At 49.0% G+C, this 16,296-nt stretch overlaps 1 protein-coding gene across 2 annotated transcripts in view; it reads right to left on the bottom strand.

Annotated features, from left to right (window-relative positions):
- The window catches only part of TFCP2L1 (transcription factor CP2 like 1), a 45,138-nt gene extending 34,985 nt beyond the window's left edge, over window positions 1-10,153 (bottom strand). The window contains exons 1-2 of one of the 2 annotated variants that reach the window (XM_042843068.2): window positions 9,991-10,153; window positions 2,747-2,898 (exon numbers count right to left, since the gene is read on the bottom strand). In XM_042843068.2, the coding sequence (XP_042699002.1) occupies window positions 2,747-2,776 (30 nt within the window). In that variant the 5' untranslated portion in view covers window positions 2,777-2,898; window positions 9,991-10,153. The remainder of the gene's footprint in view (window positions 1-2,746; window positions 2,899-9,990) is intronic. The other variant, XM_005279775.5, reaches the window with a different exon arrangement.
- Between the last annotated feature and the right edge of the window lie 6,143 nt (window positions 10,154-16,296).

Below are 16,296 nucleotides of genomic sequence, written 5' to 3' on the forward strand. Positions count from 1 at the left end.
CTCAGAAAAGGCCATGTCTATATCAAAGCGAGAGACATGCTAGCAGGGCTCTGGCACCTTTCCCAAGCCATGCCCTACCCAGCAGAGTAGGGCTAAATCCTCTCCTTCCTATTGGGAGGGGCAGTGTGTGGAGCGCAAAGCAGAGCTGGCTGCAAATATATACCAAGAGACTACCCGCTGGAGTGGGGCAACGTGGCTTCAAGCAGGAGCATGCCTTGAGCATGGGTGAAATTCATCTGCATACACAGATTCAACCACTTAAGCAGTGCACAGACCTCGATTTCAAGGCAATGTTCTAGTCACTTCGGGTATATCTACCCTACAATTAGACATTCGTGGTGGGCTCAGGGGGCTGTTTAACTGCAGTATACACATGCTGAAGACAGAGCAGGATTCCGCGCTTATACCATTCACATTCTACTCTAGTCATGTTCTTCTGCATTGTAGTTCAGTCCAGCTAGCCACGGCTGCAGCCAACTTGCTTGTGACCCCACTAGAGACAAGGCCAAAACTGGACCTTCCCCTACTCCTTTAGGCAAATCCATTCTAGGTGGGATTGTCAGAAATGCTCAACACTGGCCTAACTGTGCTTCAAATGAAGTCATTGCTAAGAGTCCCATCCATTTCCATGGGAACAGATTTAGGCCAAAGCAGAGCACTTTTGAAAACCCCAGTCTGTGTGCCTGTCACACGGTGCAAGCCTGTTGATTTCCCTATTATAACAAGGGCAGAAGTTGGCTCCTTGGCCAGGTCTACATGGGGATACTCAGGGCATGTCTACACTTACCTCTGGAGCCATCGATCCAGCAGGGCCGCCCAGAGGATTCAGCACTTCGGCGGCGGGTCCCGGGGCGGAAGGACCCCCCACCGCGGGTCATCGGGGCACTTCGGCGGTGGGTCCCGGAGCGGAAGGACCCCCCGCCGCCGAATTGCCCCTGAAGACCCGGAGCGGAAGAAGTTCCGGGGGCCCAGGCCCCGCAAGAGTTTTCCGGGGCCCCCGGAGCGAGTGAAGACCCCATTCCAGGAGCCCCGAAAAAACTCTCATGGGGGCCCCTGCGGGGCCTAGGGCAAATTGCCCCACTTGCCCCGCCCCCCCCCCCCCGGGCGGCCCTGCGATCCAGCAGGGGTCAATTTATCACGTCTAGTAAAGACGCGATAATTGACCGCCAAGCGCTCTCCCGTCGACTCCGGTACTCCACCGGAGCGAGAGGTACAGGCGGAGTCGACAGGTGAGCGTCAGCAGTCAACTTACCTCAGTGAAGATACTGCAGTAAGTAGATCTAAGTACGTCGACTTCAGCTACGTTATTCATGTAGCTGAAGTTGCGTAACTTAGATTGATCCCCCAGTGTAGACCAGGCCTCAGGAGAGGTAAGGCAAATCAGTGATGAATGGTATGAAGTCAATGCCCAGGCACTGGTGTGTTAAACATCCCACTTGGATGCTCTCTGTAACTTAATCGTCCTCCACACACTCATATTTCCAGCTTTGTTTAAAAAAAAAATCCAAAGATTAAATTACAGCAAATGAAGATCACTTTACTCCTAAGTAAAAGCATCCACGTGGTTGTTCTGATACACTTTAACTTACATGCACTGACCCCACGTCTTTAATTGATTTGCCTTAGCCTTCCTGAGAATCCTCATGTAGCCAAGCCCTTTGTCTCTTACAAAGATGGAGCAGGAGATGCCCCATTTTCAAAGCTGTTGACAGACAACAGGGAACAAAGCCCAAAGACACAATGGAATTTATCAGGAGATGTTCAAACATGATCAGTCTCAACTTTAGAAAGGGAACTTTAGACTGCCCATTCACAGAAATCTGATGGTTAGCCATGAGCGCTCTCCAGCCTCTGTATGCAGAGCCAAGGGAAGAACTGCAAATTAGCAGCTCCACCCTTCTCTGGGGCTAAGGCTGAGTTGGAGGAGAGAACACTTTGAAATGGGCTTGGGTATTTTACAGGCGGAGACGTTATTTTGCTACTGGTTGCTTTTAATGGTAAAGGATCCCATGCCCTCCATGACTGGAAGATCTTTTCACAGAAAGATTCACCAGTTCTTTTACCCTCCCTTTGATCACTTCAGATATTGAGCAGCATAACCTCTCCTGCTCTGGTTTGCTCCTGCTCTGGAGGTGCGTCCATGTGTTCATCTGGGAGCCGAAGTTAGCCTACAATATAGGCAATACGGAACCTCGCTACATTGCAGCTCATTACGCTGCCAAGTTAGATGCTTAGCTGTGTCATCTACAGAAGCGTGGAGCAATGACATTCCACCACTGTGATGAGATAGGGCCAGCATGAGTGAAGTCACACTCTTCATGGAACAACATGGGAGCATCATATGCCTTCCTAGCCCATCCACTGGCAATTCCATGAAACAGAGCTAGGGCACTCATAACTGAGTTGTGTCAGTGATACTCCTAACGCTTACCAGTCTGCCAACTTTACCCATCCCCACTGGGCTCCCCCTACCCCATTGCTGAGGAACTAATGCATGTCAAAAAGCAAAAATTCAAATTATCTCAGTAGAATCCAGCACCTGCTACATGGAAACGTGTGGGCCAATCCCCAGCTGGTGTGAGTCAGCTATGAATTCAGTGGTGCTTCACCAATTGACACCAGCTGAAAACCTGACCCATATAGGCACAAAATTCAAAGTTTTCCCCCCAGGCAAAACAAAGGAGCATAATTCAATTGTTTTATCATGAGCCATTTCCAAGGGACATTCCCTCCTTTCGTTTCTTACCTTGGTTGAGATAGGTAAGGGTTTCTTCATGCAGCTTTACAGCAGGGGATGTGGCTGTGCAGAGAACATACTGAAACGGAGGCAGTTTGGTGTCATTCTCCGGAGACAATTGGGGCTCCTCCTGTTTGAAGATCGGCAGTGCAAGGACATCACTGAAACACAGAATTAACACATGTTTACTTACAGCAACTTAGAGGAACACAAGGCAAGAATCCAAAGGTGAAATTCTCTCACTCTGGACTCGTGGGTGATGATCCAACAGCGCAGAAGAGATGGATCTGACTTCTCACGCACAATGAGTTATACGCACTAGAGCTGGAAGGTGTGAATTCCAACTCAGGGTAGACATAAGAGTGCTAGCTCTGATCAAGCTTGCGTGCTAAAAATAGAAGTATAGTTGTGGCAGGGTGAGCTGCAGAAGGGGATAACAGTCCCCATTAGATACCTATGACCATGGTAGCTAGTCCTCCCCACCCGCCCCGCCCCACTGTGGCTACACTTTTATTTTTAGAGCACTATCTAAATTAGAGCTAGCACAGGTATGTCTCCTCAATCTGGAATGTACACCTTCCAGCTCTAGTGTAGATATTTCCTCTTAGGGTACAAAGAGTTTGGCTTGTGCAGCATAACAGTGCGTGGAGTCCTCCAGTTCAGTAAGTTAGTACCAGGCACACTTTAGCACATAGCATCAGTACAATGGAAGGTCCTCAAGAATTACTTGAGTTAGTAAAAACTAGAGCTGGTTGAGAAGTGGGTTTTGTACCGGGGGAGGGAGGTGGGTGCAAGGAAATGATGAAAACTAACATTGCAACAAAAGTGAAAAGCCTTTTGAAGAAAGTTTTGGGGTTTTCATCCCAAAGACAAAAGCCTGGAAAAAAAAATTCAAAGAAAGTAAAAATAAGCCCTGGATCAGGGCCGGCTCTGGCTTTTTTGCCGCCCTAGGCAAAAAAGCCACCCGCTGCCCCTCCGCCCCCCAGTGCGGCATGGGAGGGCGCCGAGCCCAGCCGTGGGCCCGCAATCCCCGACCGGCCGGAGCGCTGGGGGGAGCGCAGCGAGCCCAGTCGCGGCCCCGCTCTCGGGCCGGAGCGCTCCGCCGCTCTGGCCGCCGGGGAGAGTGGAGAGTCCCAGCTGGGCTCTCCGCCCTGCTCCCGGTGCTCTGGGCGCCGGGGAGAGCGGAGAGCCCCGGCCGGGCTCTCTGGCCGCCGGGGGCTCTCCGCCCACCCCCAGGCACTCTGGCCGCCGGGGAGAGCGGAGAGCCCCGGTGGAGAGCCCCCAGTGCTCTGGCCACCGGGGAGAGCGGGGAGCCGCGGTGGGCTCTCCGCCCTCCTCCCGGCGCTCCGGCCGGTCGGGAATTGGGGGGGGGGGGGGGCGGCGGGTGGCTTTTTTGCCTAGGGCGGCAAAAAAGCCAGAGCCAGCCCTGGCCGGGGGAGAGGGCGGAGAGCCCCGGCGGCCAGAGCGCTGGGGCTAGGGCGGCGAGCCCGCCGCGGCTCTCCGCTCTCCTCGACTGTCCAGAGCGCGGGGGGGAGGGCGGCAAGCCCGCTGCGACTCCGCTCTCCCCAGCAGCGGGAACGCCGCGGGGAGGGCGGCGAGCCCAGTCGCGGCCCCGCTCTCGGGCCGGAGCGCCCAGCCGCACCGCCCCACTCCAGGCGCCGCCCCAAGCAGATGCTTGGTGGGCTGGTGCCTGGAGCCGGCCCTGCCCTGGATGCACTCTAGTAAGAACACTGGGATGTGATTTTTTTTTTTTTAACCGGAATTTGCTACCTACCCATCAGATTGCTTGATTAATTCTACACAACAAAGCAACAGCCCCTTCTCTCAAAAGTAAGGCATCCTTCCTTGTGCCTACTAATCCCATCCATTTGCTTCTCACAGAAAATAGCCTTCTCCCCACCAAGCTATGCCCTTCCTCTATCTAACTCTTCCCATTCCCCCACAAAACCATGCCTCTCCCTCCTACAATGTAGACACACTCCCTGTAAACTGATCCCATCCTCCCAAAGCCAATCAACTCACCCTGCACTGGTCACTCCCTCAAAATTCAGCCTGCCCCGACCAACAATTGGTGTGACTAATAACTCAGGGCTGGTCAGGGCACCTCAGGATAAAGGGTGGGGAGGCTGGGGGAGGCCTGGCCAGAGTTAAGCAATACAGTCATAGGGTTAACAAATGATGGGTATTGGGAATGAGCTTTCTTCCACAACAATTCACTCTGCCATGCAGCCAGTTTATATGGCCTGTTGGGATGTGGATGCTTCATGCTACCATGTTAAATAGCTTCAGGATTTCGCCCATATTGAATAACATGCTTCTGTATGTACCGTTTGCACTGGAAGATAGTGCTCAGCCTTGGAGTTCAGCTCAAAACATTGTGGCTCAGTCCAGGGTTTTGTTCTAGCCCATTAGAGTCACCAGGCTGGATCCAGATATCCCACCTTCTCCAAAATAGATCAGATCCAGCCATTTGGCCTAGGCCCCTCTCTCATTCTAATTTAAAAGCCTTTAGAGTTTGATCTGTCCACAATATAGGGTCAGGTTCTGCCCTCAGATGCATCTGCACAACTCCCGTGGACCCAAATCTGACGTCCTTTCCAAGTTTCACGCTGGCATAACTCTACCGACTTAAATTAAATCAATCTTGACACTGTCAGAGAACAAAGCAAAGCTCATACGCATTCAGAGTACCAAAGCATGACCAGCAAGGGCATCCCTACACTGCGGCTGAGGGCATGCTTCCCAGCACCAGTAAACAGACTCGCCCGAGCTTTCCTTGAGCTAGTGCCCGAAAAATAGTAGTGTGGACACCGTCAGGCACAGGTACAAGCTAATCACCCAAGCTCAGACACAGGGGGTCGGGAGCTTTGGACTCAACTCAACAGCTAACCCAGGCTATTACTTTTAGCATGCTAACTCAAGCATCCCCTCCCTGAGGGGTTCTCTCCCAGCTGTAGTGTAGACATACCCTATGAAAATAGAGGCCAGTGTTAGCAGCCTTATCTCGCTATGCCGAAGTATAAAGAACCACATTAGTCTTCCCAGCTTCTCCAACGCTGAACCCTACTTCTGTTCATTCTGTACTGTTTGTACGACTATTAAAGTCTAACCCGGCCACCTCCTGGCTCAGAACAGAAATCTTTACAGCCATCTGTTGTCTCCACCGGGCACATGAAACCCCTTGACTTCCAAGTTATTGAGGCAGTAGCTCCATCCATTGCATTAATGCTTAAGTGCACAAACAAGCATCAAAAAATAACTGTCTAGGCACATGGAAAGGAGCGGTGGCTTGCGCAGTTAAGGGCATTAACTCTGCCCATGCAGGTTAATGATCCACTTGTTGTTAGCTTTTAACTCGCAGCACTACAACCTTGGGGAGCTCTCTCCAGGCCATTAAATCAAATGGTAAAGACTCAAAAGTTCCTGGTTCAAAAACAGTCACTCCCATTTATGGAGAAAAAGCCATGGAGCAGATCAAGCAAAGTGTGGGGAGAGTCAGGAGTATTTTCATCTATAGCCACCATGAAAAAGTCCAGCCCCATTCGTTTCACTGGTATTAGATGCTATCACAATTCTTGCCTAACTGAAACACCAACTTTTTCCTATATGACGATGAAGACTTATTACAGTAAAGAAGATCCAAATGCCTACAGATTGATTTTGAAAACAGTATTTCTTCTACAGGGACCCCATAATACTTTCCACACTCATATATAGGAATCATTCTCCACTGAAATGCAGTCACCTCTGCTGCACAGGAACACTTATTCATGCACTAGCTACACAATGCCATGAGGATGCAAGTTGCTTTACAGAAAATATAACACAGGTCCCTGTTCAAAGGCTCTACAATCTAAGAGCCCAATTCTGCAAATGCAAACAAACAGCCAGTGGGCCCATAATTAACAACTTTGGGCAAAGATACATTCCTCATCTGGCTGAAATGACACGGGGAAATTTAGGGAGGCAGAAGTCAAGTGGCTAGATTCCATATATCACAGTCCAATTTAATTCCTCTAAACTTGCAAAGAGTGCTATAGGATAGTTAATGACCACAAGCATTGAAGGACCCTTAATTTCATCTGAAAGGTTAGTGGAAAGTCTAATCATAAAAAACAATTGGGAAACTGCACAAAAAAGTGCTATTGTATCCAAGTAAACAGCATTTTTATTCTCACAGGGCCTAATCCAAAGCCCACTAACTAGAACGTGCTATAGATCAACCCACAAAGAACATTTTACTTTATGGTACTTGGCGCATAGTGTATCAAGAGTCTGGCAACAAGACAAGGTTTTAGCAGCCAGTCAAGGCCTGAGATCATATACATGGCAGGTATATAAATTCAGGCATGGCAAATAGAACGGAACGAAGATTGTGAAGTGCTGTCCTGTCTACCATTTTGGAGAGCAGTTTTTTCTATAACTGAGGCTCCGTAACAGTTCCCATCTTATTTCATACAGAACTTATTTTTAAAGTTTCACTTTTCGGCTAAAGTTTTCCAGGACTGGTCTCTGCCTAAGGTCAAATGCACTTACCATATCTTTTTTTGGAGGTGCGGGGAAGGAGTTTGTTGAAGTAAGTGAATCCACCATTGGGAGAATAAGGAGAGTGAAACAAATCAACACTGTTCCCATGGGGGGGGGGGGGAGAAATCAAGATTCTCCCCCACCCCCCCAAAAAACCCCAACTTTAAGGCCAGGTCTACACTACAGACTTCTGCCCATATAGCCATCCATTAGTGATGTGAACAGCACACCAGCAGAAGTCCCTAGTGCAAACAGCTACTACATTTTTACCAGTATAGCTTGCTACATTCACGGGGCGTGATTTTCCTCTAGTCTTTTTTGACAGGGACAGCTGCATCCACTCTAGGAAGGCTTTGCTGGTAAAGTATTCATAGACCAGTATGCATCCGAAGAAGTGGGCTGTAGTCCACGAAAGCTTATGCTCTAATAAATTTGTTAGTCTCTAAGGTGCCACAAGTACTCCTGTTCTTTTTATAGACCAGTAAAGCGCTCAGCCTCCTAGTGTAGACCTGACCTCAGGTCCTGCTTGTACGGGGATTTTTGGCAGTATTACACTTACACCAAAATACACCCCAATGCAGATGGACGGCACTGGGGTAAAAGAGGCATTGGGCTGATGTACCCTGGTAGACTATCAAAGTACATCACACACAAGCCTCTTTTGCACAGCCGCAGTGTTTCTGCCTCAGAGATTGCACTGGTGGTGTAGATACATCCGTGTAGTTGTCTGTGCACCTTTTCCTAGTCTAGACAAGCCTCAACAAGTCTGGCAGAAAAGTAGCCCTCACCGAAAACAGGGGTCTTCAAATGTTCCAGTGCAAAATGGGGGTTGTATTGAACAGCGTTAGGAGGCATCAGAAGTCTTTGGGTTGTATATCATCACCTGTCACTTGCTCTCCATGTTCCTTAATAGCCAAGGCAGCCTGCACACTGTACCAGCCCTTGGGTTGATGCAGCCTGCTTCACCCATTTACCAGCTCCACGCAGAGGGAGCTGGGCAAAAGCCCCATCTAAGTTATTAATACACATACCTCGGGGGGCGAGAACATGGACACCCTAGACCGTTTAAGATACAGTGGCCCTTCATGGCAATGAACAAGTGGCCTCTATGTAAGGGTGGGGGAGAAGTACTCAAATCGAATACCGTTCCACTGGAGAACAACAAGGGATTTTGTACTTAAAGCATCCTATGCATATAGGGCTAGAGTTTAAGAATGCAGGTCTAGCAGCTTAAAGGAAGAGATTACCGGGCTTTTGAGTGCTTAAATGGGCAAGCTGGATGTTCCCGCAGATAGCGGTTACACGGAGATATGCTTTGAAAATGACAAGCCATTTGGTTGTGAACCAGACTCTCTGCTGGTATAAATCAGCACTTATCCACTTCCACTGAGTTATGCCATTTTCCACCCGCTGAAAGTCTTCCCCTATAGATTTGAAACAATTTTCATAAACATTCAGCAAAGTCAAAAATGAAATTCCCAGTGGTCTATTAGAGGGGTGCAAATGTGGGGTTGTTCTACATATATTGCCGTGCTGCAGACTGTATTGTTTAACTGCCCCTGTGCTTAAATTAGCCATTTAATTCAATGTGACTGGTGTGAAAACAAGACAGGATATAACTGGTTTCGACAAGCTCACAACCAGACGTTGGAGCCAGTTAGCCATCCTCCAAAAAGAAAAAAAGAAACATCTGATCCTGAGAAAATCTGATGTCTTCCTAATTTCCAAGGCAGCATTTTCTACAGCCACTGGACAGTGCTTTGCAAAGAGTTGTAACTGCTCCCTTTGAAATGCTCTAGTTAAATCTCTACAGAATGCGGCAACCCTCAAGGGCGATCGTCCAAAAATCAACAGCCAGCAGTGTCTAATAAAGACCCTTTCATCGCGATTTAACCCCCAGCTCTGGTAAGAAGTGGGGAGAGCCCAGTTTAGCTTTCTGTGACTCAAAGCCAAAGCTACACAAATTCCTTAAGCCTGTTCATAGTTATAGGCAGCAAAGGTGGGAACGTTTCCAAGGGTACCCAAAAAGAACAAAACTTTCTAGGAAGTGGATTTCATCTGGAAACAGTACAAGACAGCTCAAATTAAAAGAAACAAGCCAGGAAATTCACGGGCAGATTCGCCGCTCATTTATTCGGATTATACTGGTTTCACACCAATGTAACCCGAGTGGCGTTACTCCAGATCTACACCAGCCAGAGGAGATCCACGCGGTGTAGCTGTGCACACCAACACTTCTGCCCCTCGCCGAGGGGATTTTTCTCTAGACCACACGCGTTGGAACGGAGGCTGGCTTCGCCCAGAGCCAGCGGCACACGCGACGCGGCGCGGCAGGGCAGTGTCAGCTGAGGACAGTGGGGAAGCGCCAGTTGGGTGATACGCTGCCAAGAGTGGGACGCGGAGCCCCCAGCACAACGCAGTAGAGACACGGCGGGGGGCGCCACATCCACGCCTGAGCGCCCCCCAGCCGGAACGTGCAGTGGGGCCAGCCTGCGCCTCTCCCCATGCTGCCCCAGGCAAAGGGCACCGGGCTCTCCCATGCGCCTGGAGCGCACCAGCGCCCACCCTTCCCCGATGCGCTCCCCTTCTCCTCCGGCTTCTCTCTGCCCCTAGGGCCCCAGCCCCGCCAAGGGCTGCCCTGCCCGGGAGCACCCACCGCAGCGCCCGGAGCTGGCACCCCGCGGGCAGGGGCGGTCGCTGCGCCCGGGGCAGGGCGCCGGACTCACCGCAGGTAGCTGCCGGTGGAGTGCTGGTTGTAGTGCTCGGGCTGCGTGTGCCAGAACAGCATCTTGGGGAGCCCCGGGGAGCCAGGCGCCCAGCCTGGCACAGCGCGCACCACTCCGGACCGCGGCCGCCCGCGCCGCTACCTGCGCTTTTATTGCCCAGCCCCGCCGCCGGCCGCTTGGCCGGGCCCTCCCCCTGCTCCTCCTCTCCGCGGCCCGGGCGGCTCCACCCGGGCCTGGCTGGGCGGGCGGGGCTCGCAGGTGGATGTGCCGCGGCGGTTTCCCTGGAAAGAGGGCAGGACCACTAATCCCACAGGTGCCCCACAGTACAAGGGCAGGGCACCCAAACGTGCCCCAGAGAGGGGGGTGAGCAGGACACACAATCTCATAGGTGCCCCAGAGAAGGAGGCAGGGCACCCAAACCCATAGGTGCCCCAGAGAAGGGGGACAGGGCACTCAAACCCACAGGTGCCATAGGGGGACAGGGCACCCAATCCCATAGGTTCCCCAGAGAAGTGGGGCATGGCACCCAATCCCATAGGTGCCATAGAGAAGGAGGCCGGGCACCCAATCCCATAGGTGCCCTGGGGAGGAGGGGCAGAGCTCCCAATCCTATAGGTGTCCCAGGAAGGAGGGGGGCAGGTAGGTGACCCAATCCCATAGACACCCCAGAGAGGATTAAAGTGTCCATGTCATAAGCTCCCAAAGGTGTTGGACTAGATAGAGGCATCTCTGTGGAGAACAGCCTCTGAGTCCTCCCCCTTTGCCTTAGGCAGCAGTTGGGTTTCCAGGAGGAGCCCTGTGGGGGTGTCTGTGTCCCTCCCCTCTCCCTGTGGCTCACAGTCTGGCACGTCATTCCAGGCAGTAGGTTAACCCCTCACCTACCCATGCCACCCAGGGCTTGGTTTTCCCTTCCAAATGGCTGTGAGTGCACGTGCATCCGTCCACACATGGGTGCAGAGCCACTCCCTTTGCACTGAGACTCAGGCAGCACCAAGCGAGCAGGAGCCTCCCACAAGTCCCCTGCTGGGGCCTTCTCTGGTGTGTGGGTGTCCCTAGTGGGGTACCTCCGGCACTGACTCCTATGCTATCCACTCTGCAGCCCCAGCAAAGGGCCAGGGATGGTGAGTGGCAGGAGCACAGCACACTCAGCCACCCCCAGCTCTTGTATGGTCTTTAAAGGACCATAACCAGCTAATGTAAGTTAGAGCATCTGGGGCTGTTCTAACGAGCTCCAACCCCTTGACATCCAGGTGGGTAGGGAAGGGAATCGGCCCCATAGACTGACTTCCTGGCACCAGGAAGTTTAAATCCACTCTTTTTATACAATGGTCCTTTATGTGAGTGAGTTTGTCCCAAAATTTCTCCTCCCAGTGTTTTTGTGATGTTTACTGTCTTTGGCTATCATCGGCCACCCCAGAGGCAGCTGCATTTAAATGGCAGTGTGTACTAGGTATATAGTAAAGCCCTCAGGGATTCGTTATGATGCAGGGTGTTGTGTGTATGTAAGGTATTATTATTGTAAATGACATGCTCCGTAAAAAGATGTTCTTTATTAAATAGCACCAGAGGTGCTTGGCCTATGTTACCACTTATATACCATTGATGGTTCTCCAGAAATAAAGTATACACACTAAAAGCCAGGTAGCCGGGGCTAGAATAAGCAACAGCTGTATGTAAATTGTTGTATTTGTTTACATAAAATAAAAACTGTGCCTTTTAAAACCATAGGCTCACTCATAGATTTAAAGGGAGTCTGTCAAGCATCTTTCATCATAGATTGTTTATAGTCTGAGGTACAGTATGTGCTCCAGATATCTTTTTAAAAGCAGCTCTCTTCCCATCATGCCCTGGGATCATGCCAGCAACGCCCATTGACTTCAGTGAGGGTTAGATGTGTGGACACGCGATAACCATTCAAGTTTATTTTAATGTATCTGTTCTATTATTGAAGGTCATCAGATTATTGTAACTGCATCTCTGGCCTCTGGTATGTGGCCTGTCTGGTACACTAGACCCTCACATTAATGAATTTAGCATCACAACATTTTGCGAGGTGGGAAATTTATCCCCATTTTACAGATCAGGAGCTGAGAGGTTCAATGACTTGCCCAAGGTCACACGGGAAAACTGTGGCAGAGCTGAACACTGGCCCAGTCCAGTCTTTTAACTATAAGAACACCCTGCCTGTCCCCCACAGCATATATCTCCCCTTCTAGTCTGACCAAAATGCTGCTGCTAAAGTCATCTTGCCCTCCCACACCAACTGTGCCACACCAGCCCCTTCCCTGCATCCCTCAATCTATTTTTCTACTGCATCAAATTCAAGCATCTCATCCAAACCCACAAAGCCCTATATATTCTCATCCCTATCTGCAGCTGTGCTTCATTTTCATCCTTATGCCCCCTAGGCTCTTCACAGTCCTCTCAGTTTAGTTTCCTTTTTCCAGTCTCAGCCTCAGCCCCGCTACCAGGTCCTCCCACCTGTCCTTCAGATGGGATGTAAAACTGAGCTCACACTCCCTGTGATTATTAAGGACCTCATGGCACATTTTTGTGAGAGTAGGCCTGTTAACCCCAAGGATCCTAGTACAATTTGAACTGAGGTAACTACAATCTCCTCACCTACCTTCCTCCTTGCAGTTTCAATCAGAGTCACTATTCTTCCCTTCCTCTTCTAAGCTGTTAGGTGGTGTTTCTGTACGTTGTTTAACAACTGCTCTATTCTACCCCAGAGGTGATTGCATTTCAGTGGTAGGTGAGGGTATTGTTGATTATTATTATTTAACATTTATACTGTATTAACACCTCAAGGCCACGAACAACTTGATGTCCATTGTGCTAGGTGCTGTACAAACACAAATAGATGACAGTCCCTTTTCCAAAGAGGTTACAGTCTAAAAAGATACTTGAATCCCGTGTATTTGTTACCTACTTCACAGAGGTGTTGGAGGGCTGAGTCAGCTAATATCTGTAAAGTATTTTGAGAAATATATTTATCAGTATTTATTGTTTTCAAACTAAGAAGGTGTCACAAACTGAGAACTTTAATAGAAGAGAGAGACAGTATTAAATGTACTTTGTAGTGTCTCTTTAAAGTAGTTTCTCTTTTTTACCCTTCTATAGTGCAATAAGAAAGCTTGCTTCTTTCAAGGCAAAATTATTCATTCTAGATTGCATTTTTAAATGCTTTTAAAAATATTTAGCAATAAATGCACAGCTCAGTTCACACAAGTCAACATCTGAGCAACACAGCTGTTCAGGTACTTGCTGGAGCAAAGTACCTAAATATAGTTCTTGGACAGAGACTCAGCACTACATTTGTTGAGGTGTCCAGAGACTTCTGAAATAGTAATTATCCTTCCACAATTCTGGACCCATTGCAGCATTGACTGGAAAAATACATGATTTGGTCCTAGAGTGCAAGGCCATGTGAATGATCCAATCAGATCTGGCCTGTCAATATTTTGTTTGCTTCATTTCTAGAAATTTAATGTTGGAGGTCAAGTGAGTTTAAAATAATTCTATTTATTTCCTCTCCTGTTTCGTTATTGTCGCTAAATGTACAAAACAAAGTTCCGTTTGCTGACCATCTTCTCCTCCCAGCACTTTTCTCCTCGGACCCTCCCTTTCTCAGCCAAATCTGTGGGGAAAAGACATCTCTGTTTTTCATATACCTCTCCTGAAACCAATTCTGCTTCATTCCCAGTCAAACTTCTGCTCCTCTCACAGTGTGAAAACTCTCCCACAGTATCAAATCTGCTCTCCTGGTTTTCAAAACTTGCCCCAAATTACAGATCTGGGGTCTCTCTCTCTCTCTCTGTCTGCTTTTTTTCCCCCTCCCCCTTTCTTCTGCTCATCCAACCCCCGCCCATCTCTCTGCCCCTTACATAGTCTCCAATTCACACAAAAGTCTTCCCCTCCACAGCTTCTGTCACCTGGATCATCATTCCACCTTATCTCACTTCCCTCTCAGATGCAAGTCTCCCACTTCTGCTTTTCCTATGGCTCTAACAGGGCCGGCTCCAGCTTTTCTGCCGCCCCAAGTGGGAAAAAAAAAAAAAGAAGACGACAACGAGCGGCGGCACTTCGGCGGCGGCTAAATCGCGCCGCTTCTTTGGCGGCAGGTCCTCCCTCTTTTCCTCTTTGGCGGCAATTCGGCAGCAGCTCAAAGAGGAAGAGAGGGAATGAGGGACCTGCCGCCGAAGACCCGGACGTGCCGCCCCGATACCGGACAGAGTGCCGCCCTTTTGAATTGGCCACCCCAAGCACCTGCTTCCTACGCTGGTGCCTGGAGCCGGCCCTGGGCTCTAATCTCTCTCTCTCCCCCTCTCCTTAGTTACTCGTTCCTTGTTCTGCTGCAAAAGGCTTTGTCCATATGATTAAAAGTGGGCAGGATAAATATTTAACTCAGTGTGTTATGTCAGGTAACTCTGTAACGCATTTTGGGATACAGTTTGTATGAAAGATTCGGTACAAAGTAAGGATTCAGGCCTACTGACACAGCTGGGCATGACATTTACTATAATAATTAGTCTGGTTGCTAGGCCAGACTACTGCTAGGCCCTCTTCTGTAATGGAGCCTCCTGGCCTGAAGGTAGGACCAGGAAACCCCCCTGGAGCATATTTAAAGCTGACAATTTCAGTACCATTTTCAACTCACCACACTTGACTTTCAATGCAATTTAGGAGCCTTAACTCACTTTTGAAAATGTGACAGGTTCCTAAATCAGTTAGGCACTTTTGTACGCTAGGTACCCCCAAAATGCCCTATGCCCACTGGCAAGTGTTTCCAGGAGCACGTTCTAACATACTGTACTGTACAGCATAGCTTCCAAAACGTGCCAATTGGCTCATACAGCAATGGGGTTTTTGTAAGTTGCCCTGTGAGGCATGAACCAGGGTGTCTGACATTGGCACAGATCCCACAAAATATAATCCACTATTTAAAGGGAAAGAATTTGCTCTCCTCCTTTTTGTGGTCATCAGGATCACACAGCTTCTTTACCTTCACTCTTCAAATGTCCATGTAATTGCTTTGTTCCTGGCTAAGGGCTAGTGCAGACAGACATGCTTGCCGGTGGGAAGGCAATCGTGATAACAAAGGTAGTTCCATCTGCTACATGAACTATCTACAGTATCAGGCAAGAAGAATAGCCAAGAATATGCCATGTGGATGTGAGGGGGATTTTGCTTAGGGTCCATGCCCACACTGACATGCAGAAATTCTTCTAGGACACTGGTTCAATATCCTGAGAATTAAAATGTCTGGATGAACTGCAGGTATTTTGACATTCAGGGAAGTCAGAGCATTAATCCAAACACTGAATATCCTTTAAGAAAAATCAACATGGCGCCTTTGTGTGAAGAGCACCGACACGTGTATTACTTGTGTTATGTATATCCGTGCTCTAGTCAATTGTAGGAGTTTTACAATGTTCCTTCGTGTGCATTTACGTGTTAATATGTTATGGCAACTAAATATAGAATTATGGAAAGAGAAAGAATGCAGAGTTTATTTCCTCTCCATTACAGATTTTTATACATTAAAAAACAATAACTTGCATTGACATACTCCCTATCTTTCCAAAGGATGCCAAAATGATGGATCAACAATAGCTCCAGTCCAGCAATCTGATTCCTCATAGCAGACCCCTGCGCCCACCCAGAGCCCATTGACTTTAGAGGGTTACTGCTCAGATCCACCTGTAGGACCGAGGACTATACAAACGGGATCACATCACCTATCACTCATACACAGTAGTTTGGAGTGGAATGTTTGCTTAGCAGCTCACAGCAACATTACATAATAGCTAAAGACTTGTGTATCCAACTGACACTGTATAAGGATATTGGGCAAGCCGAATAGGATTACCCATGTTGGAGTTTTGCCAAGATATCGGAACTACCAGCCCTACTCTGGCAAAAAGTGCTTTGAACTATTTCTAGAGGAGCAATTAGTCACCAGTCAACCCTGTCACTGGGCTTCAGAGTTAAACACATTGAGCAGAAGGCCCTCATTCATCTCAGAGAGCTGTTGTCTCTGAAACTTAATGATGACAATTTAAATGTCAGCATTGATAACTATTTATTCCAGAGCAATTCCAAACCACCTCCTAAGCCTTACTGGGTGTCCAGCGGGGGCCCCACATGTCCCTTACCCAAAGGCCCAAACCTCCAGAAATTCTGGCATCAGCACAAATACTGGTGACGCATTGAAAAGTGAATTTAGGGACAGAGTAAAACCAACCTGAACTTAATATCAAAGCACATAACACAGAGACTCCCACACAGATTGGTTTTAATTAA

Source organism: Chrysemys picta, chromosome 11 (genome assembly GCF_011386835.1).
Source record: "Chrysemys picta bellii isolate R12L10 chromosome 11, ASM1138683v2, whole genome shotgun sequence".
NCBI lineage: Eukaryota > Metazoa > Chordata > Testudines > Emydidae > Chrysemys > Chrysemys picta.